This window comes from Corvus kubaryi, unplaced genomic scaffold, assembly GCF_017639235.1.
Source record: "Corvus kubaryi isolate FWS band 111438036 unplaced genomic scaffold, C.kubaryi_AGA036_p1.0 37328, whole genome shotgun sequence".
Classification (NCBI taxonomy): Eukaryota; Metazoa; Chordata; class Aves; order Passeriformes; family Corvidae; genus Corvus; species Corvus kubaryi.
Genome location: NW_024581106.1, coordinates 1,527,040 through 1,552,714, shown reverse-complemented (window position 1 = coordinate 1,552,714; position 25,675 = coordinate 1,527,040). Strand labels below are relative to the sequence as shown.

The following is a 25,675-nucleotide window of genomic DNA, read 5'->3' as shown; positions in this document are numbered from 1 at the left end:
CCTTCCCTTCCCTTCCCTTCCCTTCCCTTCCCTTCCCTTCCCTTCCCACAGCTCCTTTGAATACTATTCAGTTCGGCACTGAGGATCCTCTCCCTTGCACACAAACAAGAAGCCATTTCTTCAGGCCCAGAACCTCCAGCTGACTGTGCTCAAAGTAGTAGCCACGACAAGGACACCAATTCTGCTTATCTTCTGCTTCAGAGGAAGGGATATCCCAGAAAACAGCTCCTTAGAAGTGTCTTGCTGGGATAGTCATGGTGGCCACAGGATTGTTTCCATTCCTTCCTTTTGTCTGACAATCCATGTTGCCCAAACTCAGAGTGGGAAGGTAGCTTCAGCAGAAGGCACCACAGAATCACCCGGATACAGCACGAACAGGGACAGAAAGAAGGCTCTGCTCAAGAGATCTGTGTATTCTATGGTGGCTTGAGCAATGATGTGTTTGATTTACATGAGATAGAAATAAGGGCTAGCTTAGAGGTTGGACTTCAACTTGACCTTGTCTCATGTAACGTCCTCATGAACACCCTGAAGAATATTTATCTAAAAAGTAATCACTCTAAGGTTGTTTGGAACTCAAACTGTTTTAAAACCATTCTTAAGCAGGAGCTACCTCTGTCAAGCTGGTAGATCATTTCAAGTAAGACTTTGCAAGAATCATTTGTGCGTGTGGTTCTGTTCTGCACTTTTGGGCTGTTTATACACAGTGTACACTTAAAGAATTGAGTAAGAAATAGAGTCTGGGAGCAGTCTGGGAGATGGTACTAGAATTCAAAACTGTCTTGATGAATCAGAGACCACTAAGGTGGTCTGTAACCATCAGTGTGAAACTTTGTAAAGGTGAGTCGTATATGCTGCTACAAGAAGCAAAGATCAGATGAACGTGTAAAGATAATTTAAAGTTTTTATGATTGTAAAAAGAGAAAAATCTCATTCTGGGACACACTGAAAGGAGACTCATATGTATGATAAATATTTTGTAGAGTTCCAGTGTGAGATAACTTTGATTTTAATATCTTTCAAATACTGTGCAGTAGTTTGTCAGTATCTATCAGGTGCCTATTACAGCAAAATGTCACAATCTTAAGTACTTACGCTGCAGTTGCAGCTGAAAATCTATAATCCTGTCTTACATAGAAGTCTGGTGTTCTTTAATGTGCTGCATATTTTCAGGAGTAATGTAAAAGTATATTGATATGAATGAGGTAAAGGAACTGACAAGCCTTGTCAAGTAGGGAGCATTGAAGAGGCAATTACTAATCGAGCGGACAGTGTGTTCCCTCCTCCGGTTTAATTGCTATTAAGGAATGCATCTCCTTATATTCATTAACTGTACTTGACATCTGTATATATATGTGATGTGTGTTCCACAACTTCCTTCTTGCTTTTCAAGAAGTGCAACAAAATCAAAGGTTTCTGAACAACAGAATTACTGCTTCAACGTCACTCGAAATGCATACAATTGTTTATGAGACAAAATGGAGGAGAGTGTATACATTATCACTAGTGTTGCCTTACAAATAAGACATGCCTTTGCTTCTCACCCTCCAAAAGATACACTAGGTTCATCTTATTTAATCAAGTTATAGGAAAAAAACTATTCAGAAAAAGAAATGCTTGAGAGATCAGGGCTTTATATTTCCTATACAATGAAATAATAATGCAGTGAGAGGCACCATCATAACTTAATCCCTGTTGAAGGATATAAAAGGGTAGACAAACCCCAGATAGTCTACAGAAAGAAGACACGCAGGCTTTGAATATTTAAACTAAAATGTAAACATACTTGCCTGGTATTATTAGCACTATACCTGATATGCATTTGCCCACACTAAACTAAACTAAACTAAACTAAACTAAACTAAACTAAATTTTCTAAGAAGGTTCAACACATCTTTGTCTGGCAAACATCCATTGATTTCAGCTGTCCAGCTATCTCACAATGAAGTCTGTTTCGGTGTGTTGTAAGAGAAGCTTTCCAAAATATCCACTGAATACCAGCAGGTGTTTATACACTTTAATGATATCCTCCTGAGCCCTCTTTTCTCGAGGGTATGGGGTCCCATTTCTCTCAACCTCTCTTTATCTGTCAAATCCTCCAAAAGTGCATTTAAGTAATTAGATACTTTAAAGCAAATATTGCCAGTTCTTTGTTGATTCTTTCAAACAAGTATATTGGAGAGGCACTGGAAAGGGACTATTTACAAGGATACGTAGTGATAGAAGCAGGGGGTACAGCTTTAAACTGAAACTATGGGTTTAGACCAGATATTAGGAAGAAATTCTTTATGGTGAGGGTGGTGAGGCACTGGAACAGTTTGCTGTGAGAAGTTGTGGATGGCCCATCCCTCAAAGTGTTCCAGGCCAGGTTGGATGGGGCTTTCAGCAACCTGGTCAAGTGGAAAGTGTTTCTGCCTAGTGCTGTTTCCTTCCAACCCAAACCAGTCTATGAAATTTCTGAATATAAGCAAGCAACCCTTTTTTTTTTTTAATACAGGAAATAAATGATGATGAACTTGTTCTACTTGTACAGTCTAATGGTTCAAACACTGAATCTCGCCTTTCTAAGTATTTAACCCTCGCTTAGGATTCACCTGACAGCAGACTGACACTAGCTCAGTCTACCCAAGATTTGAGTTAAATAGAAGTTAGTCTGTTTTGCTCTGGAAGCAGCGCAACTACTTCAGCCCAAGCTTGGAGAACACTGATCTCTGCAGCTCATGGCTTTCTACACTCAACCTTGTAGACATCCTTAATGCCTATTCAAATATTTGAGCACTATTTAATGAATTCCAGATCATAATAAATCTCTCCAACTATACAAATAAATCATACACAAAGATTTAAAAGCCTTTTAAAACATGTTTATAAAACTTAACAAAGTCAGTAAAAAAAGGGGTGATTTAGATCCACTTAAACTTGAGTCGACATATGCTTAAAGAAACTTTAAGATACTGATTTTACATTTAAATTTCACTTTTCATTCTGAAACACTCACAAATATTCTACAAACTGACAACAGATTCGGGAGGCTCCTACTTTCTAGCATGGAAATGCAATCACCTCCAGCACAAGACAGAGCAGATGTCTCCATACAGAGTGTGAAAGTGAAGAGTGGGGCAGGATGCTCTGCTAACCCATGCTGCAACTGGCAGGAAGTGAGAGGAACAGAGGAAACAGATTGTAATTATTTAATTTGGAATTTGGCCAGGAGACCATGGCTGGCATTCCTGTTCTTTTGTAAGAGTGACATGAAATGTCATTTTACTGCAGGTTTTGCAACTCATTGGGAAGACTGGAGTAAGGATGGCCAGACCTTGAAGAGTTGGAAAATTTGGTTACTTCTAGCTGAAAGCTGTAAGCTCTTCAGGCAAAAGCACAGTAGAAGTCACAGCAGATCACACATGCTATATACTTCTTGTATTTTTACTCCCAACTATACCTTCTCTAGTTTTTTCAGCATCTTTTATATTGTGACCAATATCCTGACTTATGTAATATATGTATATTTGTGTACAGACACAAAAGTAAAAATGCATATATGCATAGATATGTTTATAGAGTAATTTAAAGGCATTTGACTTGCATATTATTAGAATATAAATTTATTCTTTTTCGGTCAACTAAAAATAAGTTGTTGAATTCTTGCATAAACTGAGTGCATATGTAAACAAATATTAAATGGCCTCACCTATTTGTGACATATTGTTCTTCCTCTGAAGACATTTGTAAGTGATGTATCTCAACTTCAGTATGAACGCTTTTATAAAGATCTAATACTTCCAAAATACTAAATAATGAGTTGTAAATATAAAGAAGCTTGCCATATTCTCTGGCTATTTGTTCTTTAACATCAAATTTGGGCAAACAAATTTAACAAGAGAATTTTAGTATTTAGTTTGACAGGAAGTGTCTTCATAACCTATGTGGAGGTCCTTGAAGCAGAGCATTATTGTCATGGGTCATTTCACAATCTGCTTCCATCTCCTATAAAAATATAAAGTTCTGAAATTTTTGAAAAGTATCTTTTCTGTTGTCATTAAATGGCCATAAAAGTTACACCATTCACTGCTATGAATTACTTAAATTATAAATTATTAAAAGGACAAAATTTTTATAATATTCCTAACCAATTCTCTTTGAATTTATGAATACCACGTAATAAATGTTTATTCGTAGTTTCATTACATGTCACAGTTTAGCCATTCAGTGTGAGTAGTACATGATTTGTCAGCATTTCAAACTTTTATTACTATAAACTGATATCCACATCAGAAAACAATAAAAATATTTCCATCAGTGCTCAGTGGTCTTTATTATTCATGCTTATGAACATAAAAGTTTAAAAATGCCATAGACTAGTCCAGTGGTTAGGCAGACATTCATTGCTTGCATGAGTGACACACACAGTTTACATTACTCATATTATGGCATGAACTAATGAAAAACTGTCTCCAACTATATGAAAACCCCCTTAAAATTCAAAATATGAGATTAAAGTGATAGGACACATTAAAAGTGGTGTGTTTGTGGTTTTTTTTAAAGACAGTGGGCTACATTTTGTTCAGACAGTTATGGTTTTTCAAAAATTCTTTATTTCATTAAAAACTTTTTCAGATAAAACTCACGCAAAGCATTCTGTATACCACACATTATATTACATAATATGAAATATATTTCATTTGTATATTTACAAGTATAAATATGTAAATACATATGTATTCTTATCTATGTACTCATATAAATACACATCAAAAGTGTATGCACCTGGTTACTGCATGTGTTCAGTATTTGACTACAGCAGATGTGAACCTTTCATGCTATATCTATGCTAGTTCCTTGAGACCAGTGGGGCCAAATTTGTAGGACGTGCTACTTGCTGTAGGTGCATTCCAGGAAGAAGCTTCTTGCATCTTTGGCAAGATCCAGTCTGGTCCTGTGAACACCCATTAGCAATTATGATGCTTGTTCCAGTTTAGTTTAATTAAAAAACAAACAACCAACCAAAAAAACAGTTTCCTTTACATCTGCCATTTCACTTGCAGCTCCAAGTAAAACTTATCAAATCCACCAGTTTTGGTTTTGTTAACTTGGCATGTTTCTCTCCTGCTCCTGCAAAGGCTGCATGCATTAAATCCATTTATCTGGGGAAGATGTGAGCTTCTTTGGGATTTGTCATTATTCTTTTTCCCGATAGCTTCAAAGGAGAGCCATCATCTGACTCCCTTGGTTTCACCATTGATCTGTTTCTTCGGGGTAATCCAGCTTGTACCCTCTTCAGGGTAATCCACACAAACTTTGGGAAATGAATTATCATGAAAATTTAAAAAGGCAGCAAATGCTTCCCCTCATCCCACTCACCCAAGAGCAAAACAAATTGAAGCAGCTTCTGGAGGATGTGGTTTGTGATGGAGGTCTGGTTACCCTAACTCCTTATCAGTGTGTCCTTTCAGGTTTTACTGGGTTTCAGGATTTGACTCCCACTTTTTTCCAAAGCCTCTAGGGTGGCTACAGAGGATGCAAAGTTTTATAGCAACACTGAAGATATCTACTGATGGGTATCATATAGATATTGATGTGTCTGGCTATTTGCCACCTTGTACTTTAAAACTCCTTTCAGATACTTCCTCCCACAATCAGGACATCCTTGGATTGTCACAATGATTTAATGAAGGTTTAGGATACTGATCACTAAGGTAAAATAGTAATTTCTGAAGGTTTTACTTTACATTACAGTAAATTTTTCTTACTGATAGTAAGAAAAAGGGGTGGGGGGGGTGTGGTGCCTTTTCACTGGTGACACTGAGCTTTGGGACCTCCTACACAGGTAAATGACAGTATGTAGGAAGACTGACAAGACCAAAGAGATGTCACGGTTTTATTTAATGACTGCACTTTTAAGTCCTTTTGTCTGCCTTGGTCTTCTGAAGTGTTCAGCAACTTGGCTTAGAAACTTGAACCCAAGAGCACAGCATGTACATGGAGAACTCCATTGCCTTTTTGAGCAGAGTACAAGACTGTGGTGGTCAGAGCAGCAGGCTGCAGGAGAGTGCAATAAAATGTGAACCACTCTGTGGACCAGAGCCAGCCACAGGTTACCAGTTGGACCATCCTGCCCCACCAACACCAGAGTGCCAAATCTGCCCTGCTCAAGAGTGGTCAGAGTAAGTCAGTGTTTGAAGAACGCAAGATATATGTACATGCACGATGTTGGGAAAGCTCCAGCATGTTTAGAAAACTGACAACAAGCTGCAGCTCTGGCATACCTGTAGAAGGCTGTAAGATCTTAAAAGAAATATGCAAAAAGTGTTTCCTCATAACGAGTGGTTGGTGAAGACCTTGGACCATAGGGATAAAGGGAAAGGAAGTGAAGAGGCCATGAGAGATACTGAGTAGAACATTTACTTAAAAGGGATCTCATTGCTACAGGTGCTTCTCTTCCAGGCACAGGAAACTTGAAACTATGTGCTAAAGGTCCTGGGACCGTGAAAAAAGACAAATCTATGTGGATGCAACAGGCCACCAAGTAAACAGAAGGAAACTTAAGTATTTGGAACAAAACCAGCAGTAGCATCAAACACACTTTGGGATGTACATGTACCACAAGCAAATAAAGTCATATATTTGACCAGTTGAGGCATATTTAGCCCAATACAGTTTTCCACTGCTTCAAGAAAGGTAAATTAAAATATGCACAAAAATTACACTGTCAGCACACAAAGGGATGATGGTTTTCATGTAACATATTCCAGCACTGAGTGCATACACTTCTAAATTAATGAACTAAAAGCTTCTTGCCTTTTATTTGTGATGTCCCAAACACAAGAGAATTTTTGACTATATAAGGGTGTGTAGAGAAGAGATTGCGACTGACATTCTGAGCAAAAACAAGCAGAGCAAAGATAGGAATGATTGTTCCAATAAACATCAGACAATTTTGCAATGCATATGCAAGTCTGAACTCTCTCCAATTTTCAAACAGCTATATAAAACCATCCCACCCAAAAGCTTTGATATTTAGATTAGGATTGCTTGCTTCTTTTTACATCAATGTCACTGTTTAACAATTAAATGGGACCCCCTAGGAGAAAAAAGGTCAGACATCTTTTTGAAACGAATCAAAATTACAAATATTTTATTGGTAATTTAGAATGTTTACTCTGCTTGAACTACAGAAGTTGCTATTTTAAGTGATCACAGAAAATGAAATATAGAATTATTTTACACAGCTATACAGAACAATTAAAAAAAATCCTTTAAACATTATTTCAGTACATACAACATTCTCTTGCTAAGCCAGCTGTGTCTCAATCAAGAGCTGTTTGGGACACTGAAATGTCACAGCTCACAGCAGACACTCCACAACCAACAACTTTTGCATTTGATTCTCTGAGGTGTAGTACCAGTGTTTCAGTTCAGTTTAGGCTGAATTCACAGCAGCTGGGGAACTAAAATCTAACTGCTGTCTGAAGGCCAAAACACAGAGTTGTGATGTAGTCTCTTATAAGTTGTTTTTTTCACCTTGAGCCATTCTGTGTGAACTCTTCAGACCACTGGGACAGATAACTCTTACTGTCACACCACTCTGGGCAAGCACTCCTATAAAGATGCCTGTGTCTCTGTGCAATTGTTCTGTGACCTGTGACCCCATTTGAGGATTAGAGAGCCTTAGACTGGATGTTTTTCCCCACAAGCTGATTTTACCCTCTTTTCCTATGTTTTCTAATCGACTCCTGAAAAAAAAAATGAATGTAGCTTTTTTGGTTGTTGTTCAAAGTAGCAAATGTCAGATTTTTTAAAGAGCTATGTTAGGCCCTAATTCTGCTTGAACTGAATTGAATGGTTAAATGTTTACTGATTTCAGTGAGTGGAGGAAAAGACCTGTACTGAGGATTTCAGAAAACACCTGTGTGGAGTATTAAGGGATTTAATATATATTCTGTATAAGAACAGAAGTTTTGAAATTTTTTATTATAGGAAATGAAAGCTTCAATAAAAATAGTGCTTTGAATAATACTGAAAAAATGACAAAGAGTGTACTAATATTTATATATGAGCCCAAAAATGGGACAGTATATATGGTCTTTATTTGAAAACCTGAATATCTGACTTAGCAGGACTTAACAAAGAATTAGTCCAGGAAAAAATGAAAAGTATGTTACACAGTCGCCAATACAACAGCTATATTTTAAATAAAAATAATAATATACATGTACAATATTGTAATGATATAACTTGAAGAAAATAACACTGATCAGTATCAAATCTAGGATTTCACTGATTATTCATCCTTAACAGATGAAATGCATTTCACAGAAATAGATGCAGGTAGGCTGACAGGAAGTGATATTCATGGCTTACTGTGAGAAAGTTACCATGAAAATTAAGGTAAAAATGTAAAGAAGGAAACTTAAAATAGATTTATATATATAAAAGTTCAGCATTATAGCAGCTGGGTGGATGTGCTGCAGCAAGACAGTAACAGCAACCTTATGGTAGACAACACACACGCTTGCACACACACTCACACACAAACACACACGTGCTCATGCTCAAATGCATGTGCAGAGGTCCTCCTCAGCTTGATTATACAAGCATTCACTTACCAGCTTTTGATGGGGGCAACACCAGGAATGGGGCTCACCACCCAGTTTTTAGCTGTCTGCAAGGTAGCTGTAGCTACCTAAAGTCAGAAACCCATCTAAGGTAACATCAGCTGAACATTTTAATGGAAGCTGTTTTCATCCTGAGCACATTTAAGGCACTTTTGTAAAATATTGGAAGTTAATCAAGACTGGAAAATAAAAAGGTAAAAATCCTTACATGTGAGATCTGGAAATTTAAAATAAAAAAATTCCTGAGTTTTGATAAATAATTTTATTATAATAAAATACCAAGCCTTTTGAAAACATGTCTTTTATAAAAGCATGTTTGCATATATGACAATTTTTCTTGAAAAACTCATGCCTTAGTGCATGAAATATGTTAATAAGTCTTTGGGGAGATCTGTAACAAATTAATAGGAAATGAAAAGTCAAAGAATAACCTGTCTTGTATATACAAAATATGCATTGCTCCTGGCAACACACATCATGTTTACTACAGGCATCTTTATCTTTTTCTGTTCTTACAGGGTCCTGCCCATATCTTAATACTTTACAATTAATTACATTTCACTACACTATTTACAGAAGCAGAAACTAATCACACATCTTCTTATGCCCATAAATATTGAACTACGGAAGTAGAATATATTTTAAAATAGTATGAAGATGAGTAAGCTACATAGTACTGTTCTCTAGAAGTACAGTTCATGAATTATTTTCTTTATGAAGATTTAAATCTAAATGAAGATAGAAAGTTCAAATTCTCTCTTTTAACCTTGGTTACATTTTTCCCCACCTGCTATTTCTAAAAAATTTTGCCCTAAGATGGTATTTGGATTGCAAAAACAGTTGGAAATCGTCACAAAAGTATCTCCAGTAAAGAACCATCAAGATCTGGAATGCCCACATTTACACAAGATACAATCCATTTGTTTTCAGCTAAAAAGAGCTGAAATAACGGCTGTTGTCTGTATGTTTCTAGTAGTATTAATTTTTTGCTTTTGGTGTGTTTTTCTCTCCTTTGCTATCAGTAAACACAAATACTCACACCCAAAGTGCTGCCAAATGCACTGAAGACGCACAGTGGCTACAGAAAGGAATTTATAGAGCCCTAGGGAGGTTCCTTCTAGCAATAATAGGTAAAAACAATCATCAAAGTAAAATGCACTTTTGACTTTACTGCATCCTTTAATATTTTCAGTAGCTACCTCTATAATATACCTGATAAAAATTCTACTTTTTAACATTTAGATTTCTATTACAAAGTATTTCATGTTTTATTTAAAAAAACCTCACAATAGTGAAGGTGGTTAATTTGCTTTAGAAAAGATAATACATTGAGTTACATATAATAATGGCTTTGATCCAATTAACTTTATATTATGCTGCTTAATAATTACTGTGACTTCAGTTCCTACAACTGTTACAGAGAATACAAACGATCGCTTAATGTACAGGAAGTGGGGATCATTTGGAAGTGCTGATTCAGAAGTATTCAAGTGCTAACAATGACTTGTTCTTTCTATGCCTTTCTTCATGTTCCATAAATGATGATTTCATAAATGTCCGTGATTTTCAACATGACACAGTTTTAGGGCAATTTTCTTTAATGTTCTTTTTTTTTGTGCAAATACAAAACTAGATTTTTCTGGATGTTACCATCTTGTTAAAAGTAATCGCCACTTTTACTTAAAAAGGCACCAGCATTAATGTAAGAGAATATACCTTTTATGCTTGTTTTACGAAGAGCTGTACTTGTTACTGGAGCGGAAATTATCATATCCGTGATCATTAGCTTTGAACTTTAAACAGGACTGCCTTTCCTCCAGGGACAACAGATCTTTGGATTGGCACCAGCAGCACAAGCACGACTGTTAAAATAAAAGAAATAAACACTTCACATGACTTTGTTTTTGCACATGTGGCAAAATGCACTGAAAAGCTGCCCTTCCTCAAGGGTACAGTAGGAAATGGCAAATGTGCAAGCTGCTGTTTTGGGATTACAGCATAAAGCAAAGAAATGGGGTTCAAGTCTGAGTTGCTCAAATGGCCCCATTAGCAACCTTACTGCTGGAGTACAGTAAGAGTTCTACTGAGTAGTTATATATAGTAACAGCCACACACATACCCCTTCAAATCTGGTCTGCAATTCTAAATGCATCTGAAAATAAAAGTATGACTCCTTGTTGTCCTTTCTCTGATTATCTTTCTTGGGGAAAAAATGTATTCACATCTGTGCTTTCTAAGAAAGATGCTGCTATTTAGCTCATTGTTCTGAGGTGGAAAAAAGAGAAGTCAGTAGAAGAAGGTGAAAACCTACATACAACTCATGCATTTACTAGCTGTACTGCAGACCTTCTTCTCATGCTCCTCTCTGGCCTTTGGGTGCTGGAAGTCCCTTCCTCATACTCACTTACTTCCAAGCTCAGGGTGCTGGAGATCTCTTATGTGCTCTCAGCTCCAGTGACTCTTTCAGGGAGCCAGCAGCATAGACAGGGAAGACAAGACCAACACCTCTGCAAGCTGTGCTGTCACAATTATGTGGGAAATACATTAACACTACTACATGTAGAGCTGACTGGCTTCTGACTGAAAGATGTTTTCCTCTTGCTAGTAAGGAATTTAAACAGCCAGACAATAACCCTAGCTGTGGCCAGTGGTTAAATGCTTGGCAAGAAAAGAAAAATCTAAGAATTTGCCATTGGCAATGTAAGGACTCCGATACAGTGTCTGAAGATGGTAAGGGTTCACAAAAAATGCCCAAATCGTGGTATTTTCCAAGTAGACATGAAGGCTGAAGGACTGGTGGGCTGCAAACCCTATGCAATCCAGAGCCTGAAATCCTGTGTGGAGAATTAGTGCCCAGCTCTACTCACTCAGACCAAGCCAGAACTACGACCAGGTCTGTCTCATAAAACATTGGCGCTGGAAAGGGACAAGTACAGATTTACACCCTCTGCCTTACATGACTGATTGAAGTGCTCAGTCATGATGAGAGAGCCCAGGGTCAGCACCCTCCCTGTCAGGATGCAGAGGATATGGCTACGTGAATCTCTGCAGCACAGGCGAGTCTGCTTCGTCAGTGCTCCGGAAGTAGCTGGGTGCCAGCTTCAGTCAGGAAGTGATGTAGCACTGATTAGCATGGTTCCCAGAGGGTTTATTGTACATTCTGCTCTTTTGCTTTCTCTTTTTGTTCCCATCAAACCTTAATTCCTTCCAATGGAGCTTCAGCAGGAGAGGGAGAGAAAATTTACCGTAGCCCAATTAAAACTTAAAGTAAAATTTAATGACCGTTTAAAACACTTTGTGCATGTTAAGGAATTAATTTTACTGCTGACATAATCTCTTAACCAAAGGAGAAGCTGCCAGCAGCCACTTACCTTAAAGCAGTTTTGGAATCTTTTGCTCACCAAATACAGAGCTATTGGATTGATGCAGGAATTCAGTGAAGCCATATTAATACCGATGTAGTCCATCACGAGAAAAAAGCTGTGTGGGAATTAAAGTGAGACACTTCTCATTTGCTTTGAAAAGGCTTAGTAGAGGTTTACAACTATGAAAATTGGACTCAGCTTCACTCAAACAAGACTAGCTATTAAATGTAATGGTAATGGGGCTTAAACCAACAGGATTAACTCATGGAGGTAACAGTTATACTCAACAATAAAGTCTGAAGCAGAACACCATTCTTGTGAAAGTAATTTTAGAAGACTCAACCATCTTAACTTTTGGAAGAAGATGTTCACAAGGTTGTTTTTGCACTAATTGAATCCTAGCTGTTCTGTTGAAAGGAAAATAGGGACAGAAATTCCCCTTCTATTCTCATAGCACCACATGACAGGACAGTCCCAAAAAGGATCAAAAGGACGGTGGGGAAAAGAGAGGGAATTCCTCACAATTTTCTGTGTCTGCTATTGGAGTGAAACCGGAGGGTCCCAGATGAAGAAGCAGGGACAACTCTAGATGCACAGAGTAAGCTAGCTCAATAGGAAATGCTTATGGAGAATGACCACAATGTACAGGCATTTTATTTTTGTATTCTCACCTTAAAAGTTCACATCTGTTGGGGTCCTTCTGATCATAAATAGTGAGTTTCAAGATTCTGCTTAAGTGAAGTGGGAGCCAACACAAGGCAAAAACAAGTACCAGACAGAACACAGTTTTGGCCACCTCACGTCTCTGAGAAAGAAAATTGGACAGAAGAGTGTTATAGTTTTCCCTTTTCTCTCTCTCTCTGGATTGTTGTTGTCTTCTAATATCCAAATGTTCAATAAACACAATAAAAAAGCTTATCAAAATAGGACTTAGGAAAACATCAAATAGCTTATTTTCTCGGAATATGCACTTAATCTTTTCTATTGTTTTATATGTCTTGCATTGATTCAATATAACTCATTTCAAGAAGTATGAGTGATAATATGAAAAACATTAATTTAAGCAATAATTTAAATTAAAATTAAGAATGTAATTGTCTCCCCTATCACTTTAAAATACCAGCTTATTTTCAAATGCATTTCCTTGTGCTTTGATCTCAGGTCTTACTTTAAATGCCCCAAGAGATTCTAATTACAGCTCTAAACAGGTAAGAGGAAAGGAGCACAAATATACATTATAGAACAAACACAGTTTAATTCTAGTGATGTCTGATGTTTGTGTCTGGTGCACTAGTACCTTGGAATGTATGCTAGAATATGTTTTGTTCTGCTAACATATACTGCTAACCTCACTAGGGTTCAGCAAGAACTTGCTTCAAAATAATTAACAGTTTTGTAGCACCACCTTCTAGACTAGAGCATGACTTCAGTTTGTACTACAAAATAGCCAACTCTCATTGTAAAGAAGAAATAAACCCTATAAAACGTGAAAAAATTAAAACCAAACAAGAAAGAAACAATTTTGTGATTGTCAGTTAAAACCTCAGGTTTCTGATACATACATATGTATATGAGCTCAGCAGCACCACTGCTAGGAAAGTTCTCTTTGCTTTTAATCCAGAGTCATACAAGAACAGAATGATGTGGCCGGAAAATCAATAAAGTTATTAGTTATCCTGTCTACAGTTAGAGACTGGACAGGGATAATTTTTTACCTGTTTTAAGTGGTCATTTAAAGCAATCTGCATCCCACTTTTCTTTCGTAACATCTCGCAAGTCATGAGAGTATAGAAAAATGCTGTGATAGCCAGCGGCAAACAGAAGTAAAAGCTGAACAGCCACCAGTCTTTAGCTTGCTTGTAAAACTGTAAAGAAAAAAGCAAAGCAAAAACATAGTTAGGAGTTAAATGCTGAGCATTTTGCTAAGTGTGCTGTAACTGATTGGTCAGTCTGTCCTGAAAAGCATCTCTGTAAGGTGTACGTGACAGATGAGAAAAAAGGACAAGACAGCAAGATGTTCAAAGCCCACAAAAAGTCAAGGATTTCTGAATGCTCTTCTTTGAACCAATATGCTTCAGAAATGTCAGTAATTCATTTGAACATTATATTCACCTACAAGTCACATACACCTGTGCACATTACAATCCACACAACACTGCAAAGGTCCAAGGAACTCTTCCAAGAGATTTTATAAACTTTAGTGACTTACCATCATAAAGGATGTTTTCTGCATGGGGTGAAGCAAGCAGATTCTAAGATACCTTCCCCTGTACTCCATCGTAATCATGTCAAATGCAATAGCTTCTGGAACAGCCAGTATCACTGATATGACCCAGATCAGGACAATTTCCACAGCAGTCCACTTTGGCACTCCAATTCCTTTAATGCGACTCCAAGAAGCGACTGCTCGGTACCTGGAGCAACAGCACATATTTACAAATTAAAAATATGAGAAAACCCACCTGGTTTAACTGGCTTAAATTCCTTTCTTTTCATTGTATCAGCTGAGTGGAAAGGTGAATTTGAGCCAATGCCCATATAGAAAAGAAATTAGAGACTTCAATGAAAAATGGGTCTCACCTATCTATACTGAGGGCACACAAACTCAGCACTGTGATGCCCACCGACGCCTTTTGAATGAAGGGCACTAATTTGCACATTTCGACACCAAAGGGCCAGTCCTCTGCAAGTAGCTGTGAAAAGAAAACAATTATTAAAAAAAAAATAATTCCCAATGCTGAAACATGGAGTTCTGTCTTGACTGTTTTCCACCAGGTCTTGTCCTATGAAGACAGGGTGAATGGGGTTTTTTCAGACTGGAGAAGAGAAGGCTCCAGACTTTGTAGCAACTTTTCAGTACCTAAAAGGGGCATGAAAGAAGGCTGGAGAGAGACTTTTTACAAGGGCATTTAGTGATAGAACAAAGGGGGAATGGCTTTAATCTGAGATGTTGTGAATGCCCCATCTCTGTAGGTGTTCCAGGCCAGGCTGGACAGGGCATTGAGCAACCTGGTCCACTGAAAGGTGTCCCTGCCCATGTCATGGGAGTTGAACCTAGACAATCTCTAAAGTTCAAGTCAAACCATTTTATGATTCTATGCAAAACTTAGTCAAGAAGAACCTTTTCATGAAAGAGTCCCTGAGGTGTGTGTCCTAAAAGCTAGACAGCAGCTTTGTAGTCACTTCCTGGTGGGACGAGGGTATCAATTAAGTCTTAGTCCTGCCTCCTTAAGCTCTGCACACTCCACTCCTTTTGCTTCTAACTTCATCACCTTAGTGTTTATGGTAAAAAATGACAGAACAGGTGAGGATCTTTCTCTTCTTTGAATTGTCTTTATCTGCCTTGAGTTGCTTTTCTTACATGTTCCAAACAACGCATCCTTGACCAGAAATACAGAAAATTACTTGAGGCTGTTCAGAACAGGGACAAAGCCAGTAGGTGTGTATCTGGGGTGAGGTTTATTTGAAGTTTACTGTCTAGGCTCCATCAGCTGAGAAGTCAGGCAACACTGGAGAGAAATGTATCCCTCACAGTTTCTAGTTGACTATCTGAAAACAAATGAAAGGACCCACTGGACACTCAGGGAGCACAGACAGATAGTTTGATCTAAATGTTTTGCAGCAAGTAAAGACAGATCAGATGAATCCTTCACTAAAGGTCTTTATTGACCAGTTTTCCAATATTCTGTATAAAAATACCAAAAGGACTATCTGCACATTCAGCATACCTGTAAGTGCTCAGGAAGAGATAAAGCAGCAGAATGAATTTCAGGTTGGCTTGCTTACAGTTTGAATCATACACTTTAATGGAAATCTTGTCACATCCCCAGCTGCACATTTTATCTGATTTAGGGGAAAAGATTTACTGGACACAGAAAGCACCTTCCTCACAGCTGATTCTATGAATAGACAAACATCTGTAGCCTCAGTTTATCAACATTTAACCTTTGAAATCTGCTGTGAGGTTCTTTAGTGGTCAAATACACCACAGCAGCAGCCAAATCTTCCAGTTTTCATTAAAACAACATTCTCCACAACAAGGGCTGTGCCAAGAAATAGACGCAATTGTTATATAGAAGAGTAAACTTTTGGAGTTTCTGTAATTAGTTAGATGATCTAAGTCCATCTCTGTTTTTCATAACTTTCTTCAAATGAGCTCTTTGGAATCTGTTGCAGACAGAGAGCTACAAAATGGAAAAGGAAGAATGAGGACGACCCAAAAGAGTCTGGAAAATCTTTCCCTTGGCTCAGGTCTCTTCAAACAACTCATTTAACAGGGTTGTAAGAATAGAAGAAATAGATCATCATACTGTGTGGATGTTTCTAGGAACCAGTAAGGCTACAAAGCCTCTAAGGAGAGTTCTGGACAGGCTGGATTGATGGGCCAAGGGTGTGAGGTTCAACAAGACTTGGGTCACAACAGCCCCATGCAGCACTATAGGCAGGAAGAGTGGCTGGGAAGTGGCTGGAAAGATCTGTCAGAAAACGACCTGGGGGTGCTAGTCAATACCTGGCTGAACATGAGCCATCAGTGTGCCCAGCTGGCCAAGAAGGCCAATGGCATCCTGGCCTGTGTCAGAAGGGCCAGGGCAGTGCTTGTCCTCCTGTACTTGGCACTGGTGAGGCCACACCTCAAGTGCTGTGTCCAGTTCTGGGCCCCTCACTACAACAAAGACACCAAGGTGCTGCAGTCTGTTCAGAGAAGGGCAACGAAGCTGGTGAAGGGTCTGGAGAATAAGTTGCATGAGGAGCAACTGAGGGAGCTGGGACTGTTTAGTCTGGAGGAAAAGAGACGTGTTGTTCTTTACAACTGCCTGAAAGGAGGCTGTAATAAAGTGGGGCTTGGCCTATTCTCCAAGTAAGAAGCAACAGGAGAAGAGGTAATGCCTCAAGTTGTACTAGGGGAGGGTTTACACTGGGTACAAAAAATTTCACTGAAAGGGCTGCTCAGGGAAGTGTTAAAAAAAGATGTACATGTGGCTCTTGGGGACATGGTTTAGGGATGAACACAGTGGTGCAAGGTTGATGGTTGGACTTGATGATGTTAGAGATCTTTGCCAACCTTAATGATTCCATGATTCCACAATTGAAGGTAGCCACAGTTTCCTGCTCACATTGGTTTGGTTCAGCAAAGTCCTTATGCAAACATGCATGTCCATCTAAGGGTAAACACTTACTTGGTCCATGAGAGTTTTTTGAAGAGTTCTGATATAATTTAAGTATAATTTTATCTGAACACAAAGGATGTTAAGAACATTTCATGACCATGGACTTTTGAAAATCCTATGAAGTGCCCACCAGTATTTTCAGATACCAGTATATCTCCAAATACCTGCTTTAGCCATGTGCTGTAATGGAATCTTTAAAAGAACAGCAGTAGACAAACTGCAACATGGCCCAGGTTTCTATTTCTTCAATGAATCTTCTCAACTAAGACAATAAATATAATGCCTCTACAGAAATGAAGCAGAGAAATAAATTCTAAGGATTTATGCTTCTCAAGAATTTTATAGAAAGTAATAAAGCAGAGGGAGTAGGGATGAGGTTGTAATAACTATACAGTGTCTTTTGCTTATGTGATGTGGGAAAATAACATAATCTGTAATTAAAGTATTTTCTGTAAAGCCTCTCCCTGACACTTCTGAATTGCTGTAAGAGGGTGACAGTAATAATCTACTATGAAAACTGTAATGTGAATAATTACATGTGTTCTATCTGTACACTCTACAGAACTCAATGACACCTGGACTAATTTAATTTATATCAATCAGGCAGTGAATCGCCAGCCTTTCACATCTATTTGCTATAGAAATCAAGGACTGGGTAGCAAGTACATTGTATACTTATTTATGGTGCCTACTGTACATTGTACATGTGTGTATATTAGACCAAACAGAACTCATTAAAAAAGCACTTTGAAGTAAAATATTCTTTTCTTTGTAACAGAAATGCAGAACTTTGGTCAAGTCTCTATTGGCAGATTCTGTTGAAAACTTTTATTTACATCTAGCTGGTGTGAGTACAAGACACTCCCTGTCTCTCTTCCCTAAAATCACAGCAGTTCAGCCACATGTTGTAGATTTTGCTGAACTAATACTTATCTCTCAGGTGCAGATGGTCACACCTGTGCTCCAAGCTGACTGGATTTGAGCCAGCTCCAGTTTGGGATTATAGAGGCACGGCACATGACTGAATGCAGACTACTGAGAGAAAGGGTGCATTAGCTTCAGTTTATCAAAACATAAAAACATTCATTCAGCGAGCTTATATCAGGGCAGAATGGACATGCAGCTGTCTGCACTGGATTGCAAGAACATGTGCTTTATGTCTTGCAGCTGATATATTGTGAAATTTGAGCATTTTAATGCATGAGTCACAAGTCTCCCTATCATGGTATTGCAAGTGGTTAATGATATGCTTTACACCAAAAGCTTGAAAACATTAAGGAAAAAAAGAATGTTTTGATTGCTGAACTATGTTTCCTTGATGTTTCTGTTTGTTCTCTGTATTGCCATCCCCTTCAAATAAGGCCTTAAAGTACAGTGAAGATCTAATGTAAAGTATTTGGAGTATCACCTTTGTGGACAGGAGCAATGATAATTCTTAGTGAAGTACAGATGTAGCCTATTGCAATTTTGTATGAGTGAAATGATTCTCTTATGATTCATAATAGGGTAGCTGTAAAAAAGATTGTAATTTTACAAATAACAAATGACCTGGAGCCATGAGAGGAGATACTGCCAAGTGGCAGCAAAGAGAAAAATGATGTTGTGTTTTCGTAAGTAAGATGCCAAGAGTCGTCTACCACTGGCTGTATTCTGAGTGACCTTTCCAATGTTTTCTAGTCACTTTTTTTACACAGGCAAAGTTCTAATTGCTGAGGAGCAGAGTTTAAGTGTTTAAGATGAAACAGAACAAACAGAAAGGGAAGACACTGCAGAATGAAGTGAAATCATACTTGAAAGAGCCAATACATCTGATACTCTCCTAGCCAACCCTTTCTCAGACCAGACAGATCTGATCCTAAACTGATGTGCAAGCTGCAGAGCTATGAAAGTAGCCCCAAGAGATGCTGTGACTCACACAGACACACCTGTGAATGACAATTCCCCCTCTGCTTCCTCTTAGTTGTGCAAGAACTGGAAGATGTTCTCAATCTGCTGCTGGAACAAGCATAGCACACTGCTCTAGGGCTCAGCTGCTGTGGTCCCCAGCCAGAAGGCTGATACCTGGCTCCAGCCCACTGCTGCTGATGGGCTGCAGTTGGGCAGGAAGAAGCAGCAAAGCATGCGAATATTCCTGTTAGTGTTCCAGTCCCGAGCAGTGAATGCACATGGGAAACGCAGAGCAGGAATTTGTGCTTCCGCTAAGCTGTGCGTTCACAGCAAGTCTCGTTCACAGGACACTGGACTTGATTTTCATCCTTATAAATGACAGGAACAAGAGAAACCAGACATGCAACTCTACACCTAATTCGCAAGCAACAGTCTTTCAGTTTATCTCTGAAATGACTGGTAGATTTTCACCTGATTTATTTTTTTGACACGGGGAGGTCATGCAGATATTTTATAGGAGCAAGCATTTTTCAAAACAGAAAATTTGCCCAGGAAATTTAGGTTATGGTCAGGGATAAGTCAGACAACATTACAAACTTATTAATATTTAGCAATAATTGTGTCAGGGTGAGGATCTCCCCTCTAGACAAGAAAATATATTTCCTGCTTCCAAGCTCAGCTAGAGATGCTTTACTGATCTATCCAATAAGCAGAGTAAAATCTTAATATGCGCCATGCAATTACTTTCTTTACTTGTGTCTTTATTATAACTACTGCTTAGAAACTTAATTAAAAAAAAATTAAGATAAAGTAATTTTATACAGTCATCTTGAAAATGACAGAAACCTCGTAATGTGCTGTCAAAGTAAAAAAATTCTGCAGTTTCACAACCCCAGTGAAAGGACTGCATCAAAAGTAACCACTTGGAAAGCCATGCTGCTGTCAGATTGGGATGCATAAACACAGGGTAGAAGAAAAAGCCAAAACAGGTGAAAACTTGCTTTGAAATTTGTCACATGCATCTTTTAAGTGAATGTATACACAACAAATGTATACCTACTGAAAAAACCTACTTTAAATTTACAAATCTATACTAGCATCATCTAACTTACTTCAGTTTGGAGATCCACCATGAAAACTATGTATATGTACTTTTAACAGCATTCAGACATTTCCACTACTCCATATACTTGACTTTAGAGTAGACTGTTCCCATCTAAATACAGAACAAAATTACCCCTCCTCGCCATTGCCCGCAGAATCCAGACAGGCTCCTCCACTGGACGATTCAGATCTTTCTTAAGTGCCTATACACTGCACTTGTTCATCATAAAGTGTTCTTAGGCAAGACAGACTTCTAGTTTAATATGGTCAGAGATAATAAACTTTGTGTAAGAAATTCTGAGATGAACTTTGCGAGATCTCCAGTAAGTGGTTCAGATGTTGAAAGAAAGGCAATAATGCATTTCTCCCAATAAAATGTCTACTATTTAACATCAGAAGAACCAGTGACAAGAGTTCTAACATGGAATAATGAGACTCCTTTCTAAAGACAAGCACCTTGATTTAGAAAGTTAGGAAGACGCTGGCTTTATCACAATGCATGGCCTACAAGTACTTGCATGGTAAGTCACAAATAAATTTCCATGGAAATCTTTTCCAGAGCCTTTTTCAGAGAATAGATGGATTGAAAAAGGAGCCAGTTTGTGTCTGCATGGTATATAGAGTCCCTAATCTGGTCTTTCTTGTATTTCCAGTGCTTGATAATGCCATGTCATGTTAAGCTGAATTTTTATGTAATCCCTAAATTACATTCCTGAAAATAAATCAGTGCCTGAAAAGCTGACTCTGGCCCTTGATTACCGGCTTGGATAAAGACCAGATTTTTTTCTTTCCCTGGAAATTTTTTTCTCTGCACTTCCATTGTGCTCTGAGAAAAAGGAACCCATGACAATATTGCCAGGTAGACATTCTTCCTCAGACATTTGTTGGTAGTTCGATTTCAGAATGCCACACAATAATGTGCAGAGCCTAGATTGCTCCCCTTGTTAAAAATCCACTGGGACATGACAATAAATTGGATTTAATATACAGGAATAAATATCACAAAATAAGAGAGAGATGTTGTTTGTGTATCAGAAGAGAAAGCATATTACTGTGTGATTTGATTAAGGCTTTTTAAGTCTACGAGAGGCAAAGCTAGTGCAAGCTTGGAATTTCCAGTCCTGATGTTTTGGTGTCTTGCACAACAGGACTTAACAACTTTATTTACTTGGGAAAGTCAGCATAAGCTGTCCAGAAACTGCAGACCTGTATTTTCAGGTGTACAAGCTGCCACTGTCTTGTCTTCCAAAATTTAAGTGCAGACAAGGACATAAAAAGCTCACTGAGCACCTACTCTATCCTTCTGGTCCTTAAGTGATGTTTCTGGCCTCAAATTAACAAAGACATGCTTACTTAGTCAGTTTAGTGGAGCAGCATAGGATCACCTGCACATCCAATTAGTAGCAATTTTGCAAAGTATCTACACTGCCAAAACATTACATACTGCAGAATGATTGTCTCAGACTTTCCTCTGTTTCCCATTCTGCAGCCCAGAGATCCAGGCAAAGCCAGACCATTCACCAGAACTCAGAATGCGAAAAAGGTCTGCCAGGTTCTACATGCTGGAACTGAACGCCCCTCAAGCCCTCATTTCATACTCAGTTTCCTGACTGTGTGACAGATTCTGATACTTGCCATTTTCTACTGAACGTATGGCATGATAATCCAATTTAGGAAGTGCAATGGACTAATTAGCATCTTATGCATTGGACTGCATTTGCCTCCCTGTCTAGATAACACCTGTTTTTCTTTCCATGCCCTTGATTTAGAAGATGTCAATTTTCATTTGTGCACTTTTTCAGCTACTTATGTATTCACTTAAATAGTCACAGGGGACATCTTCCGCAGTCATCCCTTTTAATACCTAATAAAAAGCTTCTTCTAGTGCAGCTTTTGAATTGTCTCCTACAGATCCGTCTGGAAAGCATTCACAGACACTTTCACACTTTCTAGGGCAAGTGTTGGGGAAAGAACTGCTGGCATTTTATTAACATGAGAAATTCTCTCACACTCTTTTTCATGCAGCTGCCTTACTGAGGATCTGGTAGCAAATTCTGAATCTGGAGCTCTTTCATCCTGTCTTAAATTGTTTCAAACTGCAAGTTACAATTGCTAAGTATACTTGATTTACTGAGGAAGCCTTTGCTTCTTCTACTGCTGAGTAACGGAAGCCAATTTTTTATCACGTTGTATGTATTCTCTGTGTTGCTCTGGAATGAAATGGGTTGTAGAGTTGATAAAAAATTATCATCAACTCAAACTGCCCACAAAATTTTGATTAAATAAACACAATATCTAATAGGTGGGGTTTTGTTTGTTTTTTGTTTGGTTTTTTTTAACTTGCATTTATTCAAAAGTTGTGTCTTAAAATAGCAAATATTTCACTCATTATTATACGGGATAATATAAAATGATTATGAGCTCTTCAAAAAGATGAGTGGCAGTGTGAGAGATTTAGCACCTGGGAGCTATTGCACAACTCCTAGCATTATCAATAGCACAATAAAAATCCCATACTTGCAGCTGGTGTAATATTTATTGGTTAGCCATCTGACCCTTTATTCCTCCTGCTCCAGCCTACTCATAATGATATACTTGGTGACATTCAATCAAGATAAGAACTGAGGTATATTACTGCATCTTAACATTACTTTTGAAATAGTATCACAGACATTGCAAACTCTTCTGATGAGCAGCTGTTATTGATTGTCTTTTTGATTTTTCTGAGAACAGAAGAAAAAAATCTTTTTGCTCAATACATTTTTTTACAGAAACACATTTTAAAAGCTGTTGTTTTCTGAATTCCACCTTCATTCAAAAGAGCACACTCCTCTCTCAAGTATTAAGAGAGTGTATAGTATAAAAATCACTGAAACTTCAAATCTAAGAACTCTTATGCAATCCAAATTAACTGGAATTTAACACAATGATGACATTCCCTGCTTTGTAATACCTAAATACTTTAAAAGGATAAAAAGAGAAGATCCTCTCATTTCAGCAGCTTCTGGGAGTAATTATTATGGACTCAAAATCTGTCCCTTCAACGTATCTTTCTAAAAGTACAAGTAACAACCCCTAGTTTACAATCATGCATACAAAGTGAAGAGAAGGTGATAGATAAAGACTCTTCTATTCACTTTATGAAGTCACTGATGGGTGCTCAGGGATCCAGACTGTAAACTTTCAAAGCAGAAGGAGCTCTGTTATTTCCAGTACACCTCCAAAGAGTGCGAGATTATAACTAGAAGCTGGATTCAACTGCCCAACTAATTCCTAAGGACAAATGGATGGCACAAGCTGGGTAAAGAAAAACAGCGGTTGTATCCCCTCCGTGGCAAGGCTTATCAAGTCAAAACACAAACTACTGAAGCTGCAAGAGGAGCAGGTGTGGCTCATTCCCTCTCGGCTGCCCCTGCTGCAACACTGGCAAAGGGAGGGAAAGGGTTCACAGCTCGGGAAAGCATCGTGCCTCCTAACCAAGAGATGTATTAAACCGTTCAGCTGAACGATCTTGGTTCCTCCTGGAAAAGCCCCCGTGCCAAAAGGGACTTTACAGACCCACGTGAAGAAGTATCATGACCAAGATTGCCGCAGCTGAGCGCAAGGGACCAAATGGTACCCACAGGAAAGGGTCTTCTGTGCCTCCCCTCTATTCCTCGACTAACCCACTGAACATTTATCTATTGCATTTACTTCCTTTATCCCTGCGACAGCACCTGTTTCCAGGTGATTATCAGAGCTTGGCCGCTCTGCCTCATTCCCAGCCTGGAACGCTGAGAGGGATGAGACGGAAGACAGAGAGGGTGCCATCTGCGACCACATCTGACCAAAATACCACCCTCCGGCAGGGTTTTGGCGTGAGGTGAAGTCCACGGGTGTCTCCCAACCAGGCAGGGACGCATCTCCCCTCGGCGGGGACGGGTATCTGCGGGGGCTGGAAAGGAGCACCGAGGGGTGACCGCCGCACCCCCGCGCCCGCTACCGAATCCATCCCCGGCCCCTCCTCACCTTGTAGACATTGATGGGGATGTCAATGATGATGTGGAGCAGGTCGCCCAAAGCCAAGCTGGCGATGAGAATGTTGGGGCCGTTCCTCATGCACTTGTTCTTGTAGATGATCCGCAGCAGCGTGGAGTTGCCGATGATGCCCAGGACGAAGACCAGGCAGGACACGACCGTGTTGATGTACTTAAAAGTCTCCTTGATCTCCGTCTGCCCCGTGCACATGGGGGGCGAAGCCGGGCGCGGCCGCCCGCCAGCCGCCCCCGCGCCCTTGGGCAGCGCGGCCGGACGGGACGCGTTGTGCTCGGGGGTCGCGGCCGTCGGGGGCGCGGCGGCCGCGCTCTGCCTGCCCGGGCCCGGCCGGAGCAGGGAGCCGTCGTCCTCGGCGGCGGCGCGGCAGCTGAGGAGCAGCAGGAGGACGAGGAGGGCGGGCATGGTTGTGCGGCACGGCAGATTGCCCCCGCCGCCGTCAGCGCCGACCTGCGCGGAGAGAGGGGACAGGGCGTCAGCTGCGGGGACACCGTGCCCCGCCGCTCGCCGCCCCGGGGCCAGGGACGGGGCCGGGGCGCTGCCTTCCCCCGGGCGGTGGGCAGGCTCCGCGGGCGGCTCAGCCGGCAAAGCAGCGCCGGGCCGAAAACCTGTGCGGCGGCGGCCGGGGCCAGCAGCCCACTCCGGCCGGACCTGCTCGGTGTGGCCCCGCTCTGTGCCCCGCTCGTCTCCCCCTCACCTCGCCGAGCGGAGCCGAGCCGATCCTCCCCGCCCGCCGGCCAGGCAAGGCAAACACGCTCCGCCGGCTGTCGCCGCGCTCCGCGTCCCGGCTGCGCGTCCCCGCCCGGGCCCGGCTGCCGCCGCTCGCCAGCGATGGGAGCTCCGCTCGAGGGACGGGCGCTTGCGGCAGAGCCCGGTGTCCGTCAGCCGCGCACCAGACCCCGTGGCTAAAGTCGCGCCGGCGGCGCAGGCCCCCCCTTTTCTAAAACATTCAACCGCATCTGGCCCATCAGTCACAGCCAGACCCCACCCGCGTCCTCCTCCCCCAGCGCAGCCCGGCCCAGCCCCCCCGCCCGCCGGCCTCCCGGAGCCACCCGGAGCCTCCCGGAGCCTCCCATCACCCCTGTCAGGAGTCCCGCCCGGCCGAAGGGCGCACCGTATGTGCACAGTATGCGCACAGTACCGACCAGGCTGTGTGCCCTGCGACCTCCCCCTTGTCTTGTACCAGGTTGACTTGGCAGCCTAAAGAAGCACCTTTGCGGGATTTGAAACAATTTTTCAGGAGGGTTGTTACAAGATGTATGGGCATTGCTGGAGGACAATTGGGAGGAAGAGGGGCACTTCCCCGCTGTCCTGCCCGAGGCTCACTCCCAGTAGCTGAGTACGGGGTACTCCCCCCTGCAGAGACCCCCTTGCACAGCCCGAGGGGCTCACACCCTGGAGAAACTGCCTGTGCAACGTCTACGAGTTTAGTGCCACGTTTTAAAGCGCTTCACAAAACCTTTCCTACATCAGAAATAGTATTTTGACTGCTCTGAAGTTGCAG

The 25,675-nt window shown here is 40.4% G+C and overlaps 1 protein-coding gene and 1 long non-coding RNA gene across 2 annotated transcripts in view; one reads left to right on the top strand and one right to left on the bottom strand.

The window, feature by feature from the left end:
* Nucleotides 1-5,070, top strand: part of LOC121665446 — a 22,351-nt gene extending 17,281 nt beyond the window's left edge. The window contains exon 2 of the long non-coding RNA XR_006016359.1: nucleotides 3,274-5,070. This is a non-coding gene — a long non-coding RNA (uncharacterized LOC121665446). The remainder of the gene's footprint in view (nucleotides 1-3,273) is intronic.
* Nucleotides 5,071-7,118: 2,048 nt separating this feature from the next.
* EDNRB (endothelin receptor type B) lies at nucleotides 7,119-25,113 on the bottom strand. Its single transcript, XM_042029608.1, has 8 exons — nucleotides 24,869-25,113; nucleotides 24,148-24,621; nucleotides 14,561-14,673; nucleotides 14,190-14,394; nucleotides 13,696-13,845; nucleotides 12,652-12,785; nucleotides 11,987-12,095; nucleotides 7,119-10,477 (listed from the first exon to the last, which is right to left on the bottom strand). Exons 2-8 carry the CDS (start codon nucleotides 24,574-24,576, stop codon nucleotides 10,346-10,348), a joined length of 1,272 nt encoding a protein of 423 aa, XP_041885542.1. The 5' UTR covers nucleotides 24,577-24,621; nucleotides 24,869-25,113; the 3' UTR covers nucleotides 7,119-10,345.
* Between the last annotated feature and the right edge of the window lie 562 nt (nucleotides 25,114-25,675).

What these genes read in the sequence shown, in the direction of transcription:
- EDNRB (XM_042029608.1), bottom strand. Translation starts at nt 24,576, where the DNA reads ATGCCCGCCCTCCTCGTCCTCCTGCTGCTCCTCAGCTGCCGCGCCGCC. An exon ending in TCCCCATCAATGTCTACAAG is followed by an intron (nt 14,674 to 24,147) that starts GTGAGGAGGGGC and finishes TTCTTTTCACAG; the next exon opens with CTACTTGCAGAGGACTGGCC. An exon ending in GATTCCAAAACTGCTTTAAG is followed by an intron (nt 10,478 to 11,986) that starts GTAAGTGGCTGC and finishes TTATTTTAACAG; the next exon opens with TCGTGCTTGTGCTGCTGGTG.